The 25,221-nt window shown below is 39.8% G+C and overlaps 1 protein-coding gene across 13 annotated transcripts in view; it reads right to left on the reverse strand.

Annotated features, from left to right (window-relative positions):
- NAALADL2 (N-acetylated alpha-linked acidic dipeptidase like 2) overlaps window positions 1–25,221 on the reverse strand; it is a 647,972-nt gene that overhangs the window by 375,229 nt on the left and 247,522 nt on the right. For all 13 annotated transcript variants that reach the window (XR_008467120.1, XR_008467121.1, XM_054206722.1 and 10 more), the window contains one exon: window positions 19,751–20,021. Coding sequence is in view for 11 of the 13 variants with exons in the window: in XM_054206722.1 (XP_054062697.1) it covers window positions 19,751–20,021 (271 nt within the window). In the remaining 2 variants the exon portion in view is untranslated. The remainder of the gene's footprint in view (window positions 1–19,750; window positions 20,022–25,221) is intronic.

Consider the following 25,221-nt stretch of genomic DNA (forward strand, 5'->3'; position numbering starts at 1 on the left):
AATACTGAAACGTAGGAACAGAAAATCTTGCACCTCATACAGTGTCTTCTGAAATATGTGGGGGTTTTAATATTAAAAGAACTTGAAAACTATTTTGTAAGAAAATTCAAATGGTGACTACAGGCTGAAATCCAATACAATTTTTTTTCCTATGTGACCATCATACGTGAGAAGTATGATCAAATCAAGTGAAGAAGATTTATATTAACAGAAGCTATTTTACATTTTACCTAATCTGATGCCCCTGGTCATGAAGAGATCACCTCAAATGAGGAAAGGGTATTAACCGCTGTACTTCCTTGAAGTTCACACAAATTTTACCTCATTCTGTAGATCTCAGCTTTATTTTTATTTGTACCTACAGACATGTCAATGGATACACTTCTGCGCAATATTAGAGTATCAAAAGTCCTACGGCTTGAGAGGTTATATCTAGGTTGATTTCTGGGGAGATCTCTAATCTAATTCCTTTGGACCCAATGCCTTTCCCACTTACCCTCAAGCAAACCAAAAATCAGAGCTTTCATCATTTGCGTGAGAGAAACTACACTGAATTTTCCCGAGGCAAAATCAATACACAAAGATATAACATAACGAAGTATCGAACCATTTGCTTCTACAGTATGCCTGCGTGAAAATGCCATCCCTGCCCATCTACATTCATGTGCTGCTTCTCTTCCCGTCGTTTCTGCTAGCTGCTCCTCCAGGGTGCTATCCGCCGCTCCGTCAACAACACAACTACATGTTTGCACAATTATTAATGCATTTAGCAACTGCCCTTGGATGTTTCTTAGTTAATTTATGGATGCAAACTGCATCTTCAAGAGCTACTCACCGGTCTTTCCCAGGCAACATACGAGCTCAACAACGAGCTGAATAAAAGGCCCTACAAAGGCACAGCTCATTTTTTAATTATGTGAGAACCAGAACTTGACTCCCTGCTGCCCCAAACACTCTGCAAACCACGTTCTTTGCTCCAAATGTTAAAAGTAAGCCCCAATGCCAAAGCTATTAAATACCTTCATACATTGAGAGTACATGTAAGAAGTCATTACAAAATGAAAAAGCAGCTGGGTGTAATCTAACAAAGAGTTACCTGTGCTTTCATTGCACATCTTCCACATGAAGGATGTGTCAAAGCTCAATATATTAGAAGTCTCTCCTTTTTGCACTTGCCTAAAAATAAGTATGACCTAAGCCTCTTGTTACTGTCCAACCGTAGGGGCACTTGCACACTTACATTTCACTGTAACTTCGAAGTGGGTCTCTTCTCATCGCAAATCTCTGACCCTTAATTTTACCTTTTTAGGAACCGTGGGTAAAAATATCGCATGTGTCTACCAAAGTACGTTATCACATCCTGGTAACATCACACCTAGCCTAGCAGCTGGAAGTTTGCATGGCTAATCTCAGATCTAACTTTGGTTAAAATGACAAAAAAAAAAAAGAGGAAAAAAAAAAATCTTCTTGAGTAAAACTACACATGGCTCCTCCTCTCCCAGAGTCAATAACCCACTGGAGGAGTTTAGAACAAAGTCGTAACGTTTTGGCAGTACAATCCAGAAACTAATAGCGAAACATTAAATTCTAAAAATTATTTTAAAAATTATTCCTACTCCTTCCTTTCTTCTACACTTGAATACCTTAGTAAAATTTGTAATAAAAAGCAAAATATTTGCACTGCTTGGTAACAACGTCTCGTCAAATGTAGTACAGCAACACTAGCTTAGTCAGGTTTGTTTTTATTTAATACTCTGGGGCTCAACTAATTGGACCCTATACTTCTAGGATAAAATAAGAAATATTGAAAAAATACACCTTTAAAATAATGTTAAAGAATCCCGTTGAATTCAAAGAGTGCTACCCTCTCAATAATCCACTGAGAAGTCAACAGTCTATTTATATTGCACGGTGCTCTTTTAGTCACAACGTTCCTAACAGCTCCGAAAATGAATAAAGATTAATTTTTCTATTCCTTCTTTTTTATTTTTTAGAAATGCTTACATGACATAACCCTCATTTTATACATTCCAAATTTTAAAAAAAGCAAAATTCCCCACCCCCAACGCCCCCTATTTGATAAACTACTTTCCTTTGGTAGGATAATTCTGTTCAAAACCAAAAGAGAACTCATCCTTTTATCAGATGCTGAAAAAGAGCATTTGTGTACTGGGTTCAGATAGAAAAGGGTAAATCCTCTTACCCTGAAACTGGGAAACTGCTAAAGAATGAGTTGTTTTAGCCATTTGAATCAGGTACTTGCTCTTCGAATTGTTTCACGCTATGCTGTTTGAAAGATACGACTATTTAGGAACAAATTGCAATGTGCAACATGGAGTTCAGTAGTATTCCCCCATGCATGAAATGAAGTAGGGGTAGGTAATAAAACAAACATTTTTAGAAGAAGTAATTATTTTATGTTAGACTTATTATTAGTTTCTAAGTCCCAAGATGATGCTCAATGAGTTGTAAACACTCTATCTTAAAAACTATGATAAAATCCCCCCCAAACCAGAAAAAACAAGCACTCTAAAAATGCCACAATTGACACAATCAAGGATCTTTTTGCAATTTGTTCTACTTATCTCCAAAATGAAAGAGAATAAAGCAGCATATTTCATTCAGTCATGGATGAAAAAGTGTAAGACAGGTCTTGGAAAAGTATTAATAACTGTATGAAGTAGGCAGCAGCTGGGGTCTTGAAGATGCTGAATACTATTTTAAAACTTTCCTTTCCTTGCAAATGCTGAGGCAATTTAAAAAAAAAAAAAAAGATAAGTTAAACGGATCAAAAATAATAATGGAAATATATTTGTCATATTACATTGTTATCATTCAGTTGATTTGTATGAGGAAAGGAATTTAATACGGCATTATACATCTGCATCCGATACACCGGCTAAGAGCCCGATGGTGGCTGATTTTCCAGCGACACACAAGGCAGGAAAAAGATTAAGGGAAAAACCCACAGGCAAAAAAACCCCAAACTCAAGGGCAGTACAGCCAGGAAGGGATGTTTCTCACAACCACCAAAGTGCAGACGGAGTCAGTGCAGATAAGAAGGTAGCTCTTAGAGCATCTGCTCTAGCTACCAAGGCTGGGAAACCCAGGGTGGAAAAGCACCACACCCAAGCAAATAATTTTACTATTATTTCTTAAGAGAATACATTAAGCTCAGTAGTGAGTAATCTCAAAGAAATCTTATCTAAAAGGGATAAACTTATGCCAAAACCAAAAGTAGCATTTAGAACAGCTGTGGTGAAAAATCGTCTCCTCTTAATGTTACCTGTTGTTAGTGCCACAGTTCAGTAACCTCAAATTATGGGTATGTTTTATCAAACACCAACCTGTTGACTCATATTAATGAGCAGCTTCTACACAAACTATTCATGAGGTCAGGACCGTAGACGCTGCGGCTGTGAAAGTGTTCAGCAGCACAGTCAAACTCGTGTTCCCGACAGGTCTGACCTACCCACCAGTGGCAGAAATGGATGACCTAAAGAAACTCCAAGTCTTGAAAAAAACTCCATATTGAATGCTATGTATACGATATATTTAGGATTGCTTATTCCGTAGAATTAAGACAATTTCTCCAGAATGCACATATGTAATTCTAGAAATATCAACCCCTCTGTTCCACGACTGTTCAGGATTACTACATCCGCTTCTTTCATTCAAGTCAATGCCCTTTATGTCTCCTTCAACATTCAGCTACTATTTTCAGGTTCTTCACGCAAAAAAGGAACAGAAACATTCAATGCATGATCAATCACAAGTAAATAACCTTCAACTAGTCATCCTGCCTTAAGTAAAAACTCGAAAATATATTTGCAAATTGTATCTGAGAAGACGGCAGTCTGCAATCGGGACGTGAGGCTAACTTTAATTAAACACTTCACTGTAATTTATTTGCACAGCTCTGAAATTGAGGCTGAAGGCAGCATTCAGCAGAGCATAAAAGTAAACTCAAGCTGGCTGTAGATCAAAGCTGGACATCAACAAACGCAGAGAAAGCCACAAACATAAAGCCAGCTCTTCTCTAAAATTAGAGAAAAGGAAGAAAGAAAAGGGGAGATAACGGAGTGGCGCCCAAGAATGCCAAATCATGTGTTGGTGTAAACCCTGCTACGCTTTCTGACAGGAGCTGCTGCTACTCTTTCAGCCAAATGCATCCCTCTGGTAATCAGGGCCCCACAGCTGTCTCCCTGGGATTGCCATCACCCAACCCTCCTTCCCTGTCCTGCCAAGCACACCAGAGACAAAATCAACAGCCACAGCCATCCTTCATATACTTACTGTCTTTCTACAGACATACTAATATTCACAGTCATCTTTCAAACTTTGTCCTTCACTTGGTTCCAGACAAGAAGAGGGACAGAGACAGACACCTTCTGTGTTTGTAGGTTTTCACAGAATCACAGAATGGTTTGGGTTGGAAGGGACCTTAAGGATCAGCTAGTTCCAACCCCCTGCCCTGGGCAGGGCCACCTCCCACTAGACCAGGTTGCTCCAAGCCCCGTCCAGCCTGGTCTTTTGTGGCACGCATCCGAAGGCTGCCTCTAGTTCAAATAGAGAGCTGAAGGTTCAACTAAGAAAGTAATGTGCCCAACTATTGATTTCTTCTACAGTCACGGCACCCGGAATGCGTGGGATCAGTCAGTCTGTTCCTTCGTGGTTAGGACACGCTGAAGCCAAGTGCAAGTGCAGTAAGTTTTATTTTGTTCAATATTGCTAGGCTCAGCATTATCAGAGGAGGAAAAGACCTGAGAACGCATGACCAAGGGTATAATTCAACATTTAGTTAAATAAAGACAAGTCAGACACAAGACAGAAACAAAGCAGGAAAGAATTTGAGAGTAATTTTTAAGAGAAGACTTCCTGGGGGTTTCTTCCCATGAAAGAATAATTTCTTTTAGAGCTGCTATTGCTCTAAAACAAAAACTCCTTTCTTTAGAACTCAGTTTTCATGCTAACATCCTACTCCATTGCTCACAACAATTTCAAAATAACACTATCTTTGAAATCCCCTGGTGAGCTTTCCACTTTCTAATTTCTTTATGAAAAATTTGGTGTAGGGCCTTGTGGCAGGCCTCAAAATCCAAGCACGCTGTCTTCTGGTAGCAAATATTCCTTACAGTGTTTTGTGTGTCCTATGACACTTGGCCATTCCCAAAATGTCTGAGAAATCTTGTGGATACATTTGGGGTAATTACACGGAAATGCCTCTGTGATTTCCTGTGAATGAATGTCTAAACTGTAATACTTGAAAGGAAATTCCCCTACCTTCTTGGCCAAATGTGGACTCTACTTAGTCAGACTCTATTTCTAGTAGCACAGGGTTCCCTATCCTCGAGCTTCTTCTTATGTCTTATTAGAAAACTGGAACAAGAAAAATAATCTTATGCCTTGAAAAATAATAACCTTATGTATTTCCAAGCAACCGTCTGAGGCCAGCCAAAAAGAGATGATTTGTGCCATGTGGATCTGAACACGCTGTCTGAGCCCAAAAAAGCAAATCATTACAGCTCTGCATTAACTGAAGCTGATTTTGCCCCATTACAATATTAAGAGATGCACCCGACCAACGATGTCTGGGCAGATTTAAATCACAGAACTTGGATATTGCTCCACATAGCAAGATAGGAGTGTGTGGGGTCACTAAAAAACTAACTGGTCCGTAAATCACTAGTGGTTTTTACCTACAAACACTCCTCTTCAAACAGATTCATGACACTTTTTTCTTCGTGGTTGTTAGCACCTATTCTACAGGGGTTTTCTTTTTTCACTTCAATATTCCTACTCCTACAACAAAATTCCAGAATAATTCAACGTGACTCGCGGTGTCGGCTTACAGTCAAAAAGGATTCTTTGTGCCCGGCTTCTACTACATATAATTGCATTACAATGGCAGCTAGAACTGTAAGTTGTACCAAAGAAAAAGAATTTAAAAAGATGTCCCTTCACCTCAGTTTGAGGGAGTTGGGCCTTGCAGACCAAATTCAGTCCCAGACAGGTTTTACCCCTGTCTTTTCCCCCACCCCATCTGCCCCCTAACACAGCTCCATTCCAGGCAGGGCTCTGCCCAAGCTTCTCCTACAGGTTGCTTTTGCTGCTCCAGTATCCTTTTTAGAAAGAAACTGAGGTTTAACTTGTTTCCTTGCTTGCTTTTTACAGCTTATAGCAGTTTGGGGTTTTTTCCTTACAAACTCCCAGGGAGACTGAATTAAGATCGAAGCCTTTTTATAGCCTACAGAAAAGAACCTCTTCTGTGTTTTATGGTTACAGAGCCCCAGATAAATCTCGGCTGACATAGCTCAGTTCCCTGTTGATAACACTCATCCCGCTGACTCCTCCTTTTATATCTATTTTCAACTTTATTTTTCCCTCTTTTAGTTCATTCATACTTCCCTCCCTCTCTGTCCCCAATCACGTTCTTCCAGTTTCCCTTAAGCAGAAGGCAAAACTAATATTTGAGTATAACTCCATGATATCCAGTGAGATATCCAATCAACAAACCTAGTTTTTTCATCTTTTCCAATTAGATGTAAATGCAAATCTAGTTTGTCAGGTATTCTGAAATGAAACATTCTTCTCTTCAGCCATATTAAATTGATGTTTATTTATTTTAAAGCCTCTAAGAACGTCATTTTAATTATAAAACACTAAAGGACACGATACCAATTTGAGGCCAAAAATCCTATCAGAAATTTTATTATTTTAAACTTTCGTTAAGTGATGCTGATTATTTGTCATCTCACAAAGCTCACTAGTGACAAAACTTTAAATTCTAATGATTCTTTCTTATGTGCGTTTAGTATTATTTATATCCTCCTCTTTGTAAGAGTTACTTGCAAAGATATTTAGTAGCATTAGTCTCTAAAGCATAAAGTCACATTGATCACCCTTTCCTAAGCAGAAAGAGTACTCTGTATTTGCCAGCCTACTTCCTTTAGCTCACTCGGGGTAATTATTCATGCAAATATACATTTACAAATTACAGACTGAGGATAAACTAAACAAAACAAACACAACCGTTCAGCTGTACTGTGACATCTTAAAAAACAAATCATAAGCCACGTATGTACACAGTAAATGATAATGGTGGGATTTAAACCTGGCTTGGAAATTTTCACTGAAATGGCTTTATGTCAGAATCCTGTCCCACTGTGTCAGAACTCAACAAATTCTCAATGCGGGACTGCAGTGACACGGAGGAACGAAAGCAAAACATCTGGAGGTGCAGACTGTCCTCCTTCAACGGCCTTTTCATCACGTACCGAATCAAACCCAGGCATTCCCTCCTCTAGCAGCTACAGCCATTAAGTCTTTAGAGAGGCTGCCTGTACCTTACAGAAGGCGCCTGGAAGCACTTTATACACGAATCGGTTCTGCAGGCTGCAGCAGAAACTGCCAGCAATTGTAGGGAAGGATCCATCTCTCCATCTCAGCTGGGCAGGAGAATGGAAAAAGCCGTTCAAAGGCTCAACGTGAAAACCAGTGAAACAGCAGTTTGCACCTACGCATCCAGAGAAGGAAAGCAATCTCCTGTCTGAAACCACAGGCCGTAAGAACAACGTCCTGCAAATGCAAACATTGTCTCTCAAAGACAGAATGCGCGTCAACTGAAATGTCACATGGAAGTGCTTTTGATTCTTTCGAAATAAAATGGAAATATTTCATTATAACTATAACACATTTGATATCTTAATTTCCTAGAGAGTAGAGTTTCAACTTAGTTCAACTGCTTCATTTATAGAGTTAGTCTGGCTGTGTTAAAACAGAAATACCTAGAAAAGAGCCTTATAACTTCCAGGTTTCTAATTTTTGCCACAATTTTAAACACATTTTGAAACAATACTATTTTCATGGGATGAGAAGCCTGTTTCCACATCAACTCTCATACTAGTGCACGCACAATGTACTGAAATACGTAGGCTGGCTGTATTTCTATGCACGCTTGCTATGCGAACACATAAAAAAAAAGTTGTTGTTATTCAAGTACATAAATACAGAAAGATAAAATGGCCATCAACCTCAAAGATGCAGATTATCACGCGCATGTACAAGAGGAGGTCACCCACTGCATCGAGAGAACACTTGAACTTGCAGAAATGTCAGCGAGAACACTATTTTCCAGAGTATAATAAATACTCTTTCACAGAGTGCTCATAGCCCTTGCTTGGCCAAACATCACGCACTTGAACACCACCAGAGAGATGCCCAACCACACAGTGCTGTGAACACAAACCTGAGGGTACAGCGGCATTTTATCAAACCCGGAGAAGCAAACAACCAGTTGTGAAAAGGAAAACGACGTCTTTCCAATCTGATGTGAATTCTCTCATTTTAAGTCGTTACGCAGATGTACAGGTCTCTGAATTACCTCTTCAGAAAAAGGACTGGGGGAAAATACATTCTAAAATTACAAATACGTTTGGATGAAAGGACACGAATGAAAATAGGGAATATACTAGAGCAAGAATGAATTCAAGTGGCCCAAATGATTGAGCAAGACAAAGATAAAGAAGGCTGTATGTAAGAACAGCACAGCTCTATGTGATTAAACAAGTACATATTTGCATTTTTCCATCACCTAACATTACAGAAAAAGGACTTATCTTACAAAAGACATGCAGTGTGTGGTTCAGGTAAAATCATACCAGGAAGAAAACCCAGTTCTTTGTTGTTCCAGACTTTCAAATTTTGTTTTTAAAAATGCCCACGATATTTTGGAATTGCCATTTGGTCATTAATTGTGATACTGTATTGTGCACCGCTTAGTCCTCTAAAAGTTTCTATACGGCAGCACCATTTATCTTTTCTTTCAAAAATAACAAACGTTCAAAATATTTTATTTTTATGAAGAACAGCACGGATTGAATGGAAGTTCAGGATAGGGCCCTGCCAGCTGTCCTTGCTATAGCATTATCAGTAGCTCGCCTTTCTCCTAAGTCCTTCCAAAGGTTAGGGTGATGGTTTTCCTGAATTGTGCCAAACTGCACATTCAAATTTAAAATTGTGATCATTTGTCTCTGCTAAGTGTTGGCAGGAACACCACAAAGAATTTGTGAACTTGGTTCCTGTACTCTCAGCAGGAATGGAAAAACCTGGAGAGAGAAGAAATCCGTACAAAAGACCGAAACTGGTTTTTTTTTGTAAAAGGGCCCAAGGAATTGTTCACCTTGTACAGCGCCACTCCTTAAACTGTATCTCAAAAGGAAAGACGGAAAAATATTGACATTATCTAAAATGTACAGCAAAGCCTGAAAGGATACCAGAATCTGGACAACTTGATGGGGAAGAAGGAGTAATCTGACCTCTGACACGATACAGCTGATTTCACCGATAATGCAAAAGCTTCTCCATCACTGCAGTTCGGCCAGAGCTCTGGGACTGGACCTGAACAGAGCTTCCCTCATCTCCCACACAGCCTGGAATCCAGGTCAGCCTCCTTGCAGCAGTAGAGAAGTGCTCAGAATTATCGTAGCAATAGTACTTTATGGTACAGTTTTCAACAAAAGCAGTTAGGGACATTATTACAGAACTGTCAGTTACTACAGAAGTCTGCACTCAATTCTGTCTCTTCCCTCATTACAACCTCTCCTCCCCGGGGTGCTGAACAACCAACAACGAAACTAGCATCAGGGAAGACAGTATGCGCTCTCATCCGTTCTGATCCGACCAGAAATTTCCTTAACGGTCCACCTTCAAATGGTCCCTTTCCTGAATTTCAACAAACACAAGAGACTAAATTCAACAGACAAGACAAAGAATGCACAACGCTCATCATTAAAAATATTCACTAGTTGTATCATCTACTGAAGAGGCTCCCTCCATACGTCTTCATTTGTTTTTACATTTTTGGTCCCCGCTTTACAAACACTATATATTGCGAAGAAATTACTTTCATTGTCTGCAGAGAAAAGTTAAAAAATATGAAAGTTTATTTCAGGCAGAGCAACTTTATAGGCATCAAGACAGCAGCCATAAACTCATCAGGGAAAGACCTGAACCGAAAGAGTCAGTGTTACCCATCGGATCCAGAGCCCAACACTGCCCATGCTGATACGATTTCTCATTCTAGACTTTTAGTTTGTTTCATTACATGAGTGGAATATTTTCTTTTAGCCTTAAGATGTCAAAGTTTTATGGATGAAAGGACAACATGGACAAAGACACGAAAAAAAAAATTCAGAATAAAAATTTTGGCTAGAAGAATGATATAGTGATTCTTTTGCAGTAACGTAGTTTCTAGCTTTTCATACTACTTCATCCTCTAAAATACTCCCCAAGTAAAGACCGTGCCTGGCAAGCAGTGACCTGCAGCGGGAGGAACACCTCTCCCGGATGACACCGCAGCAGGAGCTCTCTTGCATGTTTAAGCAGCTTTGCTCTCTAGTAGTGGAAGCCGCTGCCAGACCTCTGCTACCCTCATTCACCTCTGTCTGCCCCTCAAAGCCACCGGTGCCAAGCTGTGAATCTTCCAGGAGACAAGACTAACTCTATACGGCAACGTAATTCAGTGGAAGGAAGATAAATTCCTTGAAGCATCTTCTTTCTCACACACACCTACTCTTGGGCCCGTCACAAGCTGGTGATTGATTAGTCACCTTCTCTTTGAACCGCAGAGCGCAGGAACTTAATAAATAATTATGAGAATAGAACTGATGTATCTCATGGCTAATTCACATTAAGGCCCTTTTAATGAATGAGATAAACACAGTAACTAATATTCATTACATGAGGTGTTAGACATGAGATTTATTTGTATTTAGCGGAACACACAGCATATTAGACAGAAAAAACAAGGAATGCCTAATTCTAGAAAAAGCTAGAATTCAGCTTTGTTTAGTTTGCACTGATTTTATTTATTTATTTATTATTTATAAAGCTAGTTCTTTCCTGGGATTGTAACTGGTGGGCACAGTCAGAAGCGCTGTGTTTCCAACCAGCTTAAAAGTAAAAATCTAAACAAAAGCTTTTTCTCAGGACCTTTTAGTCCAGCCAGAGAACAGGCGCTGGCATTTTGACAGTTCACGTACGCACCCAATGCACTTCTGGCAACCGCACCTGGATACCAAATTCAGCCTTACCTATGGTTAGTAACCGCGTCTTTTTAAAATATATTTATTTTATTCTTCTTTACATTTTTAAGAATTCAGTTCTTGTATTTTTATTTTTCTTTTTCAACTAGCTGTATCACAGCTGCAGAGTTTTTCATCCTGCTCTGAAAGGCTTTCAAAGGACATTTGCTTCAAAGGGTTTTCTTAGAGAGGCCTTCTTCACTTTTTGGTCTTTCTTACTATGAAGGCTCCGTGTCCAGGTTTATAGCAGTCCTCAAAGCAGTCTCTAGAGAGGTTCATCCTTTGCTCTTTTACACCAAAATTCTTCAACAAAGAAGTCAGACAAGCCGTTAAAATCTGTCCTTACCAAATTATTCATATCATGGCAGCGTTAGCCTCAACTAGTTCAGATCACATTCAAAGCCTGTCACGTACTTTTCTTTTCTAGTAAGAACTTATTTACACTCTTTCAAAGTGGTCATTTTAGAAGATTGTATTTGGACTTCATAGTAGCACTTCTTAACACAGCCAGGAAATCTTCAGACTTGTTTTGGATTTTCAATGTTACTTTAATTTCAAAATATTAAAAAGATTTTAACAATGAGGAAAAAAAAGAGTCCTGTAGAAAAGCATTCAATAAGCTGATATTGTTATGTTAGAAGAAATAAATTTTTAAGATTCAAAAAAATGTTGTCAAATATTGACTGTAAAAGTTATATTGGTAGATAGAGAAAACTCCTGCAGCTTCAAATGATAAGATTTATCACGCTGCATCAAAGATTAAAAATAGTTGGCTCCTGCTTCTTTTCAGCTGCCAGCTCTAATTCACAAGAGACACCACCGTTATTTAGGCTTTTTCTCTACTTTCAAAAATAATCAAGTGCACTATGTCATAAAAGTGATTTGTTCTTCCTTTTTTTTTTTTTTTTTTTTTTTTTTTTCCCCCCAAATGTATTTTCCTAATTCTATTCCTAGTTTCTAACCCATACTCTCACGGATGACCGAGTGATGCCTGGTACCAGCAGGGTCAGAATCTCACGGCCATGGTCCAGGTACAGGACGTATAGGCGTCATCTGCCTCCAACTACAGAAGCTTTTGTACTGCTAATGTTCCTTAAAAAGTTTTAGTTCTTGTCCCTCTTCCTCAAAAATAAACTAAAAAATGAGAACAAGCAATAGTTTAATCACTATTGTATTTTATGGTCACTCATAACTATCAGAAAGCTGAGTAGCATTTTAAACAGTTCTTTATATTCTATGTGTGAAACTACATTGTTTTAAACAATGAAGTTACATAAAAGTTTTAGGGACAAGGATTGAGTATTATATAAATACAAAACTTTTTTGTTATTGTTCTCATTATATCAGTTGCAGTTGTTTCTTTTGTTGTTTTTCTCATCCTAGCAATTTTTAAAAAGCTGATAATATTTGCTTTATAGTCTCTCTGTCGGAGGAAATTTTTGCTTTTGTTTTTAGTGCAGGTAAGATTCTTTCAAGGCAGTTTTAAACCTGCAAAATACTGGAGAAATTTAAAAGAAAAAGATCCCTAAAACCCAAACTAAAGAGCTAACAGCAGCTTTTTGCTTGGAATTCCTCCTCCACAGAGGACACTGGTTTTGCAAACTTAAATAGAAAAAACACAGGTATGTTGTTGGTAGGCTCAAATTTACCAAGAAGATGTAAAAGAAATTACAGGGAGCCAATAAGATAGCACTACCTAAGCAAAATGTGCCTTGTATTTGGCAGAAACATTTCCCCTTGACTTAAGGTACCTTTGTATTCAGGTTTGCACCAAATACCATTACAAAAAGTGCGCATAAAAGAAGAGTAACTGGGTAGGTATCGACTGAACTGCACAGGTGATTGCAACTTGCCAGGTCTAAATTATACAATAAAATAATTGAAGAGAAAAATATATCCATGCATTTACAGAAGTTACTTCCACTTGCATTCTCTCACAGTGGCTACTAAGAGACAGAATTCAACTCTGGTTAAAAATGATGTAATTCCCATTCATTTCAGTAGGAATTTTACTTGCACTGAAATCTAAATAAAGCCCCAAGTCCATTTCCCAAGTCCTCAAAGTTTGCACCCTCCAGTTTTTCCCATGCAATTGGAATATGAATGATGTTTATGGTTCAACATTGCTCCCTTTCAAATATTTTACAGGCCTTGCTGAAAAATGCCTTTAGCTGATTACGCGCAATGGCGTGGAAGCGCTCAGCGCTCTGTTAGATCCGCAGATACCAGGATGCCTCACCTTTTGCTTTCTGTGTATTTGAAAAAAAACACCTCATTTATTATCAATGACGTTATTACTAAAATGTCATTACTAATATTTAATTATTAAAATATTAGTACAGTTAGTACAGTATTGACTGGCAATTCTAAAACAGCAAAAGGTTTTGCTGCAGAAGCCGTTTGCATCTTTGAAACCCTGCCCTTCGATGACAGAAAAATCTTGCAGCAAAATTAACCAGGCTTTTGTGCATGATGAACTACTATTATTTGTAAGGAACCGTACAACTTTATTTACGAATGGTTACGCGATATGTGCCAGAACACTGACAGGAGGTTCTGCAGGACATCTCTTCAATGATCGTTTTCGTAGTCCTTGACTGCAATTTTAAATTCTATAACCTTCACATTGCATTTCACAGCTTTCTCTATGTAATTATAACGGAGTGGCAGCTATGCTGTAGCTAATGTTGAATGTTGTTTTCTGTTTAAAGGTCAAGTCTATTCTAAAATCCATATTCTTAGTGAGATTGTCTTGAAAATTTGCTGTGCCTACTTGGTATGCAGAGCAGTGGTCTAAATTATGATTATTTGTGGAAGAGGTTTCTGAGAAACTCTTCTATAAATAAAAGATAAATAAAGCTCCTCTAAAATGTCTAAATGTTACAAAAATCGCATGATTCTTCTCATTTGTGTGTATGTGCTATTCAACCTATAGCCCTAACCATCTGCAAACTGATTTCAGTTGCTAGGGATTCATTTTAGCTAGTACCCGTATCTTCAGAGAAGGAATTTTAGAAAATGTTAATAAAGATAATAATGAACTAAATTGGCGTGCCTAAAAGAATTAAATGCACACATGTATCAAGATTCCCTCTAGCTTGATATTTTGCACTAATGTGCCATTAAAAATGACGGAAAGACTTAGGGTGAGATGCTGTGATTGTTTAATCTGAATTATATGCACTCTCTGCCTTTGGAATCCAACGTGTGCAAGCGAGCATGCTGCAGAAGGCTCCTTTGGCAATTTTGCCTAGGGATAAAAATAACCTGGGAAGATTCTAAAATTTTCTAAAACCAACCCGCTGACACCAATCTTAATTCAGAAATATTGTTAAGGCAATTACCGCTGATTAGCTAGAGTGAAGATAAAAGATAATAAGGGTGCGCTAATCACATTTCCAGCACAATGAAACCGAACCAAATGAAAGAAAGCTGTTGGGTCAAGGATTTCCCCACACATTGTCCCTCCAGGGGGACCCGTAACTTTTGGTGCAGAGCTAGAAATATAGAGAGCTGCAAGTACTGCAAGGAGTCCGTGCTGCAGGACTGTAAAGACCCAGCGGAGAGGGGAGGGGACAGTAGGGCAGACAAGTGGGGAGCCTGCAAGGAGTGGGAAAGATTAGAGGAACAGGTGGTAGAGGAGAGGAAGACTTCCATCTTCATAGAATCACAGAATGGTTTGGGTGGGAAGGGACCTTAAAGCCCACCCAGTGCCACCCCCTGCCCTGGGCAGGGACACCTCCCACCAGCCCAGGTTGCTCCAAGCCCCGTCCAGCCTGGCCTTGAACCCCTCCAGGGATGGGGCAGCCACAGCTTCTCTGGGCAACCTGGGCCAGGGGCTCACCACCCGCACAGTGAAAAAATTTCTTCCTAATATCTCATCTAAATCTCCCCTCTTTCAGTTTGAAACCACTACCCCTTGCCCTATCGCTACACTCCCTGCTCAAGAGTCCCTCCCCATCTCTCCTGTAGGATCCCTTTGGGGACTGGAAGGGGCTCGAAGGTCTCCCCAGGGCCTTCTCTTCTCCAGGCTGAAAAACCCCATCTTCCTGCAGAGTGAAGGACCAGGGAAAGAAGAGGCTGGATGGGTAGACGAGACATCTCAGCACAGCTATAAGAAAATGGGGTATCTGCTAAGAAGTGAGCCAGCCTCCTTCCTTGTGAAAGAGGATCTGACAGCAATCTGAGTCACGCTTCCCGTATTCCCATCTTGCCAAGATTGAAGAATGGTGGGAAGATCCCTGAGTGAGCCTAACAGATGGGTTTGTACTTCTTGCATTGCTTCAGGTTGCATTAATCTCTGCGGTGGGTTCTCATTTAGCTGAGAAAATGTCACCAAAACAAATGAACCGGAGCAGGCTGATATGCCATCAACAGATGTAGAGAATCTCTTCTGCATGTTGTAGATAGAGGCAAACAGTCGGCATTCTCACTTGACTGCTCCCTGCAGCCCTTCCAAAACTAATCAAAGATATCACTGGCTGAGTTGGGAGTACAAACGTCTAAAATCAGCAGACACTTTGAACAGAGAAATGGGTAGAATCAGTCAGGGAACATGGACGAAGGCAGGGAAGTGAGGTTATGTAGCAGAGGAGTCCAAGCAGTCAGAGAACAGGGACAGAGGAGGGGTCAAAGTACAAAGGACACGTGGTCAGGTGTTGGGAGAACTACCTCGGAGACGGGGATAATTCATTTCTGTCCAAGAAGCCATCAAATCCCTGCCTGCATATGCATTCCCATTTCAAGAACATGCCAGTACTTGTGCTGTTCTTGCACCCTCCCCTGGTTCCTGAATGAAAAGAATATATAGGAAAAGGTGGAGGAACAGCAAAGGAACCAACAGGGATTTGGTACATTCAGGAGCCAGTTATTCCTGAAGAGGAAGAAGACGGTACTGGAGACAATGCCACTATGAGGCAGTGCCACATAACAGAGGACACTAAGTATCTCTGTTTAGAGTATTAAAGCAGATTTAGGATTGTGAAAAGTTCCTTAACACTTCCATAAAGCAGAGAGCGAATAAATTTAAGGTGAAAGGAAGGTGAGAAAACATCAGGTCACACAAGCAGAACTGCAGAGAATCAGGGAATACAAAGTAAATACAATCTTCATTTTGCTTTAATTAGGCCATCCTTGAATGCTGTCCCAACGCACCAACCATTACATCTGCTAAGATTTTTCTCTTTATGGTTGCTAAAGAACAAGGGAACAGAGCAGACGAACACTGCGACACCAAAACTGAACGCTTGGTTCTTCCTGCGCTGACCTCGGAGACCCTGCTTTAAACCAACCGCCCAGGTGACATGAGCACCACCAGCCCCTGCCACGCTTCCAGCCAGGACGTGTCCTCGCTTACACCTGGCTGCACTCGGGGGATCACCGCTGTGTGCGTTAACAGATGGGCTACAATATGCGCCCACGCTGACACCACTTACCAACGCGGTGCTGAAAGGAGGACGCAGGGTCTCGGGGGGTTCACACACACCTCCTCTCGCTGACGGCTCCCCAGCTCGTCCCTCCACCGGTGACAGCTCTCGGACCACCCCGCGCCATGAAGGCAGGGAGCAGCACATTCAGATTCATCCCACTACACTCACTCGGAGACTGGCTAGACAACACGTTCTGCTTTAACGCATGCATTTGATGCAATGTAATTTCCCTTTATGCATGTGCTCTGCTGGCCAGACTGGCTTTCCGGTTTTCATCAAGCAGACAAAAAGTTTAAACTCTATAAAAGGTAGCTGATATTTAAGTTTTAATAAAAATATGTCTCACGTATGTCATTTTTTCCTAAGACTGACCTAGTCTACAATGTATTATTTACATAACTGCTCCAATATCTATTTCAAAACCAACTAGACAGTTCTCTCCAGAACTGTAGGCTGCCCTGCTTGTCACCGCGATGGATAAACAGTGTCACCTTTTCAGGGCCTGATGAATTATAGAGAAGTAGTAAAGTGCACCATCCATCACAATGGCACTAAGTAGGTTTCTGAAGTAGATTTCAGATCACAAATGCTCAGATTTTAACTCACAAATGCTGTTTAGACTGTTACCAGAAAGCACAAATTGGACGGCTCATATACAATGGCCATGTGATGAATGGACATGACAGGTGGTCAAAGAAAATGAGTCTCGCTATTCTACAAATAACCTTGTCAACACGAAAGTAGAGCTGTAGCTCCGCTGGTAGCCAGACGGCAGTAACTTAATGGTTTTATTTGCTTGAACTTCCAGCAAATCAAATATACAAATGAGATACAATGAAGCAGCAGTACTGAAGCAATATTAGCAATTCAACCTGATTATGTGACACACAATAGAAATTTTCTACTAAGGATGTGTCACATTTGAAAGAAAATTATTCAGATTATGAGTAGCTGTTACAAGAATACCTTTCTGCAGGAAAACCTCATGATTTTACAATCACAACCCACGGTAAGATATTCAAAATATGCAACTTTTAGTTCCACTACAAGCAATCAAGTCACCCTCTGACGGCTGAACACAGCAACAGCCACCACCTGCTACTTCTCATTTAAAGTTTTTCTACTTCCATTAGTCTAAATAGTAGAGATTGCTGTGTAGGATTCAAAGTGGGGGAGGTTAGATCACTACCGATTTACCCATAGCCTAAACAAAAAAGGAAATTTCCCTTTTAGGCAAAACTGTAGATCTAAGACAATTTGGGTGGACTATTCAAAGAATCAAAGAAAACATCTGAAGTTTTGAGAGGATGGTAGGCATCTCAAAGATCCACCTGTAAAATTGTGCACAGAAAGTCATTCTTCGGCTCAAGCACAAGCTTTGAGCTTTGCCAAAGCCAAGGTACAGCCCTAGTGATGAGTACATACGGTGCGTGGTGTCCTCATTGCTGCAGAACTCAATCATAGCTAAAACTGCTCGGAAATATAACTGCAAGTGGTATACGTGTTGCTGCTAATAACATCAATGATTCTTCCCAGAACATTTGACTTCCTTTCATCTGATGAATTTGTTAGCAACACATTTGTTTTCACGAAATAAATCTCAAAGGCCACAACCACACTTTTCTCTCATTACAGTTACTCTTATTAAGCTACAATGAAAAAATAATATCATACATTGAGTTTTTAAGTGATAAATGTGAGAAGCCAAACCCATTCATTAGTTCTTTTTACTTGCCCATGGAAAAGTTAAAGCCTACATCATGCAGGTTAGGACCTACCCTCACCTACTTCATTTCACTTCTCAACGACAAAATTTAACCTGAAGTTGCTGGGTTGATGGAGCCCTGAACAGAGGCCGTATGGAGATAATGACCGTGAGACCCAACATGGAAAGCAGCATGTAAGGTACACAAAACACAGGAGACGGAGAGAAGTCTCTCTCCCAAAGGAAACAAGAACTCCCTCCCTTCTCCTCTCTGGAAGAAATCCCCCCTTGGACTAAAAAGCTACAATGCTTTTAAGAAAGAGAAGTTGAAACGCGTGGACTTCAGGGTGAGAAACTTAAGGATCTGACTTTCTAGCAACCCTCATATTTCCTACAGTCCGAAATTTGAAATTAAATTAATAGTCCATGAAATGAGTTAGTTAGCATCACGCAACTTTCCCAATTTTGACTCATTACAAGATTTCCACATGTTATCAACAACATTATGGGCAAACAGTCACAAAAGGGAAATACACTACAGTTGCATTTTACTGTTAGAAACAGTAACTGATAAGCTATAAATACCAAGATATTCACAAAGTATAAAGGGATTTTTAAGAGGTATCCTCCAGACCCAAAGCCATTTGCAAACTGTTCCTGTAGATTCTATTAGTGTTTGAAGTGATGAAAACAAACCAATACTGCTAAAACGATAAAGAAACCAAGATGGGAAAACCTCTGCATCATTGGAAGTAACACACAATATTTTAAAAAGGAGAAAGAAAACAGCAGTGAAAATGCAATTTTTATATTTCAGAAATACGTATTGAGATTTATACTACCTCAGCTAGGAAAGCAAACAGAAATGATGACCCCTCAGCGCACCCCCAATATATCTGGAAAGCAAATACAGGATGGCAGCCAGTGAAGACAGTAAAGAGGATAAAACAAGATAATCCAAGATCTTATTTCACTTGGCAAGTAACAAATCCCAACAGGCAGGATCTTTTCGCTGACAAAACTTCCTAACAAAAGCTACAGTAAGATAAAAATACAAATTGGGGTTTTCAAGAGGAAACAGCGCAGATGTGCCAACTGAGCTGTCGCAGAAGAAAGCATGCGAGATCCACGACCATAATTCAGGAGCTCCAGGTGTCAGCCCAGCACTCCTGCAGGTCTCGCTGCAGAAAAGCTCCGCTTACCCTTCCTACAGGCATCCCTCAAACTAGTAGCACTTATACATCAACAAGGAGAAAATGCAGCTGTAAACACAGCTTTCATATTTCTACACCCAAGCAAGAGATGCTGATTTATAAACTCAGATACTTCAAAAAAAATAAACTCATATGAAGTGTTCCGGTCTGACTGATTTTTAAGTTTGAATTGAGACTGGCCACATCATATTTTACCTAAATATGTTTATTTTAAGGTTAGACAGTTCACCATGTGTACTTTGCCAGCCAAGTTCAACGAAAGCCGATGTTTTCTAACTCTATTCCACCACAAATGACAGAGACAAATGGTTATATTACCTCAAGAGTTCCTTTGGCAGAGTAAGCTGCGTACGAGTACAGGAGGTCTTGGCTATGAAGCGTTTTGGTCTCTCTGCTGCACTGTTGTCCACTAGGATAAAAGCATTCACCGCCGTTTTTCAGAGTTACTGTGTTTGAAGAAGAGCCCGGTAGGTCAAGCAAAACAGAGTAATTTACCAGCCGGACATCTTCGAGGCCTTGGGAAGTCCACTGAAGCAGAAGTTTCATTGCAATGTCTACATCATCTTCTCTAGGGAACTGTAACAAATCTCTGGGAAAATAAAAAAAAACACAAGTAAGGACAGTTTTAGTTTATCTCCCACCAAGACACTTCTACCTTAATATGCATCAGCCCATAATTTTATTCACAATGTATCATCAAACATGCAGGGAGGGGGGGAAATAAAAAATAATCACCCTTTTTTTTTTTTCCCCAAACAATTTCTTAGCAAACGTGAGACAAAAGCAACTGCTTCCTGGGAAATAAAATAAGGGCAAAAAATGTTTATAGGAAACATATCCAATCAGAACATAAAGAATCCTGCAGAAATTATCACAGTAAATGCTTGAAAATTCACCTCTCTGGTGCTGATCAAGTTTCTGATAGAGCATCAATTTAACCAGCCGTTGAATATGAAGTACGCAATCTGAAGTAACATTTCAGCGACTTCAGGGAGTGCACAATGCTGAAAATTAGCAGTAATTATACATTTGGCGTAAATTCATCAAGTAAAGCAAATTTGCTAAACAGAATGAAACCGTTCCCCAAAATATACTGCTGCCAGAGAGTTTTCCTCAGGTTTCCTCCCTGCACTGAAGGAGTACCTGAGCCAACAGCTTGGCAAGCATACGACATGAGCCTGGAAATTATGTTGGCAGCATCTACCTGATGTGCCAATGGAGCCCTCCGATGGGTTGGTCTGGGCTTGTATCACTGGGTTTGTGCCACAGTTCAACACCTGCGACCAGATGGGCCATAGGATGAAAATGGCGACGGCACTGAAAGACCACCCTCCTCCCAGCAAATGCCAAACGACACGAGATGTAGAGTATTTTAAAGATAACTTTAGAGGACAGACATGCTGAAGGGACAAGTTAGGTAGGCAAGCGTTTACGTAAGCAAAGCAGGGCAGAAATGAAAAGCACCATTATCCAAATAAAAAGCACTATCCAAATGCAGTACAAAAAACTCATGGAATATTTGCTGTATTTTGTGAGGATTTTCTTTTTTCGATTTTTTTTTTTTTTTTTTTTGTGTGTCTGTGAAGCTGTCAGGACTGAGAAACAAGACTAAGGATCACAGAGGTACTGACTTCCAAGCACAGAGATACTGACACTGCCTGAAAACTCTTGTTCACAACCTTCTCTTCACAAAAAGGCCAATTATATTCAGATGCTTTAGGGCCCTTAGCAGAACCTTAAAAAAATACCCTGGCTGGCTTGCACACATCAAAAGCCATGGCTGAATAACACATAGTCATTTTAAAACCATTATTGCAAGCGATAGGTATTTGAGAATCCCACCAAGTGGCTGGCAGGCACCCCTGTCACTCGGAACCCAGCTGCGACGCCGCAGGCGGAAGGTGCCCGTACTTGGTGCTCCCATCGGTGTCTGCACTAACCCCAGGGAGAACTCCACCAAGCAAAGCTTATGACAGAAAGCAAGCATGAAGACACCCTTCTCCACCCCAACAGACCTTTAAAAGAATATTTACTGCCTAGATAACAGCAAAACCTTAAAAAGGCAAACAGTGAAGTTATAACACCTATTATAAGCCTAGAAACGGCTGAAAAATGGTATACTACATTCAAACGTCTAATGCCCATCCTCACATTATATGGGTGAAATAAATATTCCAACATCCAAAGGATCCAAAAAATATGCAAAAAATCTCTGTTTAAAGAAAGATGTTGTATCCCAGGCCACACTGCGACGGCAAGGTGACTCGCGTACAAAGTTCAGTATCTTTACAAGAACACTGGACTTATGTTGAGGACTTCAGAGACCCTGTCAGGAGGAATAACCGTCTTACAGATTTAATCTTTTTAAATGACCTAAAATAAGTCTTCAAGCAGTCTACACAAACCAGACGAGTTAATCCAATCTGTAGTATATTACAAGTTTCCAATTTCATCTCCTGTGCCTGCTAATGTAATGACATAAACTTGGGCACTGCAGAAATGCAGAAAGTTGCTTGATTAACACAATCATTAACACAATATCTGCATTTCCCTCAGGTGATAGAAACATTAATAGAATAAATAATTGAAGAAACTTCTCCCAGGCCATTAAGGTTATGGCACATTGCAACAAGAAGTATTCGGTTTCAATAAAAGGAATTAAACATTAAAAGAAGAAAACACAATAAGCAAATTGCTCCCTTAGTAATAGAAGTATAGTTACTTTCCACATCATAATTAAATAAGCATGTCTTGCAAACTTTTGTGACAACCTGATTCAGTTAAAGAAATGAGCACACTCACTATTTACTCCATAACGTCTTTACAGCATGTTAAAATCAAATTGCACATTATGACCACACGTTATATTACAATATATCAGCACATATTAGACTACTCTGATAAACCTTATGAAGGTCATCACCAAGGGGTTTTTTTGCAGATTTCTTGCAATCACTGAATTGCACTTGTCTTTGATATAATTCTGCTGACTGCATGGACTTAAAAGTCAGAGGTAAATTGACTCATTGTTTTTATTACATACTAGTTGGATAATAAGTACATCATGTAAAAATAGCAGTTCCTAAACCCTATCAAAATCATAAAAGTGCAAAGTTTGGCAGGTTGTCCTGGAAAAATCCCAACACTTCACATGTACTTCAGAGTCCTTCTCTACAAACTGCCCATTAACTCACTTCCTAAAACTTCCAGGGCACCGAGATCCACAGTTGTAAGATTTAAACGGTGGAAAGACACAGGCCCTCAGGCTGATTGTGTTTCTCACTTTTGCAAGCGGCTGCATTCTCAGTAGGAATCGATAGCAACGCGATTGCCGATTTCCATTCACAATGCTGCCTTTAATAACGTCAGCCAAATTTTTTATTCCCTTACTCATATTAAAAAGATACTTTGCTCAGCTACTTGTTCAGGTTCAGTCAATGGGAATAAACACAAAGTTCACGGGCACATCTCAGTTGCTGTAAATCTGCATAATTTATTGCAGTGGAGCCACCACAGACTTAAGATTTGGTCTCAAGTGAGAATCAACATTAATAAATATAACAATAAGAGTCTGAATAATACTGTGACTTTATCGGATGGCTCTCAAAGAGCTTTCCGCAAGTTACTTGCCTTTACTTTCTAATATAGATCAGAAATTGAACTAACGTACATCAGGAACAGCACATAAACTTGTTTCATGGGTATTTTGCTCCATCTCAAATCTGCTTGGTTCCTAAACTAAAAAACACAGATAAAATTGCACTTAAAACTCAGAAAACATACCCTACTTCACTTGAATAAGGAAAAGTTTTCCCATTTTGATATGATAACAAGATCAAGAAAATGTTTATGAAGACGCATTCTTACATTTTGTGTGTAACCTAGAAGTCTAAGTCGTGTTTTGCTGCCTGACCAGCTCAACGTCCTGGCCAGCAAAGGGCAGCAGACCACAAATTCTTCAGGTTCGTAGTTCTAAAACTAGGAAAATAATTTGAAATAAGACGAAGATACATCTGTAATAAAGCAGCTTCAAAAGACCAATCTTTAACTGATGATTATAAAAGACAAATGAACACAAACACACACACAAAATACAGACATTTAATTTTCAAATTGGTAGCCATGGGGAACATGGAACTGAAGCAGCTCAATGGAAAGTCATCTGCTAGAACAGGACTTTTTTCGACACAGTTTGCTGAAGACCAGAACAAGATACTGCTACATAAGCCAGCTGCTCATTGCTGGTGACACACTGGGACACTGCGAAACACAGCTCAGAGGATACTGAAAAATTACAATAGGTCACTCTAACAATGAAAGGATGGAATAATTTAACTGTATGACACAATTCCTTATCGGACAATCCTATCAAACTGCTACAACCCACCCCCAAAACAAATCTGAAACTGCAGTGGGGTTCTACAGATTTAACCTTAAAAATCTACAGGGATAATATTTTCCCTCAAATATGAAGAGCTTAAGGGTGGTTTGTTTGGGGTTTTTTTCTTCAAATATTTAATGTCTGTACTGCAATGAGAATGGGAAATGGCCTACGCTTCATGGCCTATTAAAAAAAAAAATAATTAATTTCAAGTCCAGTTTTGCAGAGTTCGAATTTTACCTAATTTCCTTATTCCCAAATTTTGACTGTAAATTTTTACTCTCTGTTTTCTTCCAGTTCAATAGAATTGTTGCTAAAGCAATTACTGGAATTTTAGGTAAGAACTAAGAACAAATACAATTTGGGAATTTTTATGGGCCAATTTTTCAGCTGACTAGTTGTTTTCAAATTTTGAGAGTCGCAACGACAATATCTTTTTGTAAAGCTACATCAGATCATGGCATTATCTCGCCTAATATGCCATTTCCAACAGTAGCTGGTAGCAGATAATCAAAAGATAACGCAAGAAACGCATCATATGGGCTTATTATATTTATAGACTTGCATGCATATGTCTCTCTTCCTACCCGCAAACTTCGTCCAGGCTGAGTTTTAAGTATGTTTACATACGTTGAGGATTTTAGAACTCGTCTCAGTCCGTTAAGAGCCAAGACGCGGCAGCTCCAGCAGCGCTGGGCGAGCGCACAGGACTGGCACTCACCAACTGCTCAGCATATGCACAAGTATTTTTCACAGTTGCAGACAGAGTATTTATGTGTATCCACCACATACAGCGTGTACCCACAGCAAACTCAATGCGGTCAGGAAATACCACCTGCCCAAGCCACATCTGCCTAGGTTTTAATTACATGTTCCTGTTAATTAGGGTGCTCAACTGGCTGGTGTCCAACCTGCCCGATCGGATTGCCCGTGGTCTGGACTGACTGACACAAGTCTGCTGCTTCCAAAAGAAAGAAAAATAAAAATCCAAGTCCAAGAGAGGATTTATCAGGAGGTTAGAATACAAGAGAGAAACATTCTCGCGGTGTAAACAGTTGACTATACACAGCTTAGTGCAGGATGGGATCCAGGACCACTTCAGACTCTTCAGGTTACATTGGAAAGGCCTCCAGACAGAGGCCTCCTCCACTGCTCCAGACAGCAGATCCACAACGTGTCCTTTGTCACGTCTGCCATCACTCTCTATGCACTCTGGATATTCTGGGCACACTTTTAGCACTGATATTAATGTCAATTTTGTGAGTCACGGGTCACAAGAAATCTGCTACTGTGTTTATTCTCGTCACACGACGACCATAGTAATGACCAAAAATAATGGGTTAGTCTATGCAGATATGCTTCCTAAATCATAAACAAACAAAATAATACTGACCTGCAGCACAAAAGC

Source organism: Rissa tridactyla, chromosome 6 (genome assembly GCF_028500815.1).
Source record: "Rissa tridactyla isolate bRisTri1 chromosome 6, bRisTri1.patW.cur.20221130, whole genome shotgun sequence".
Lineage (NCBI taxonomy): Eukaryota > Metazoa > Chordata > Aves > Charadriiformes > Laridae > Rissa > Rissa tridactyla.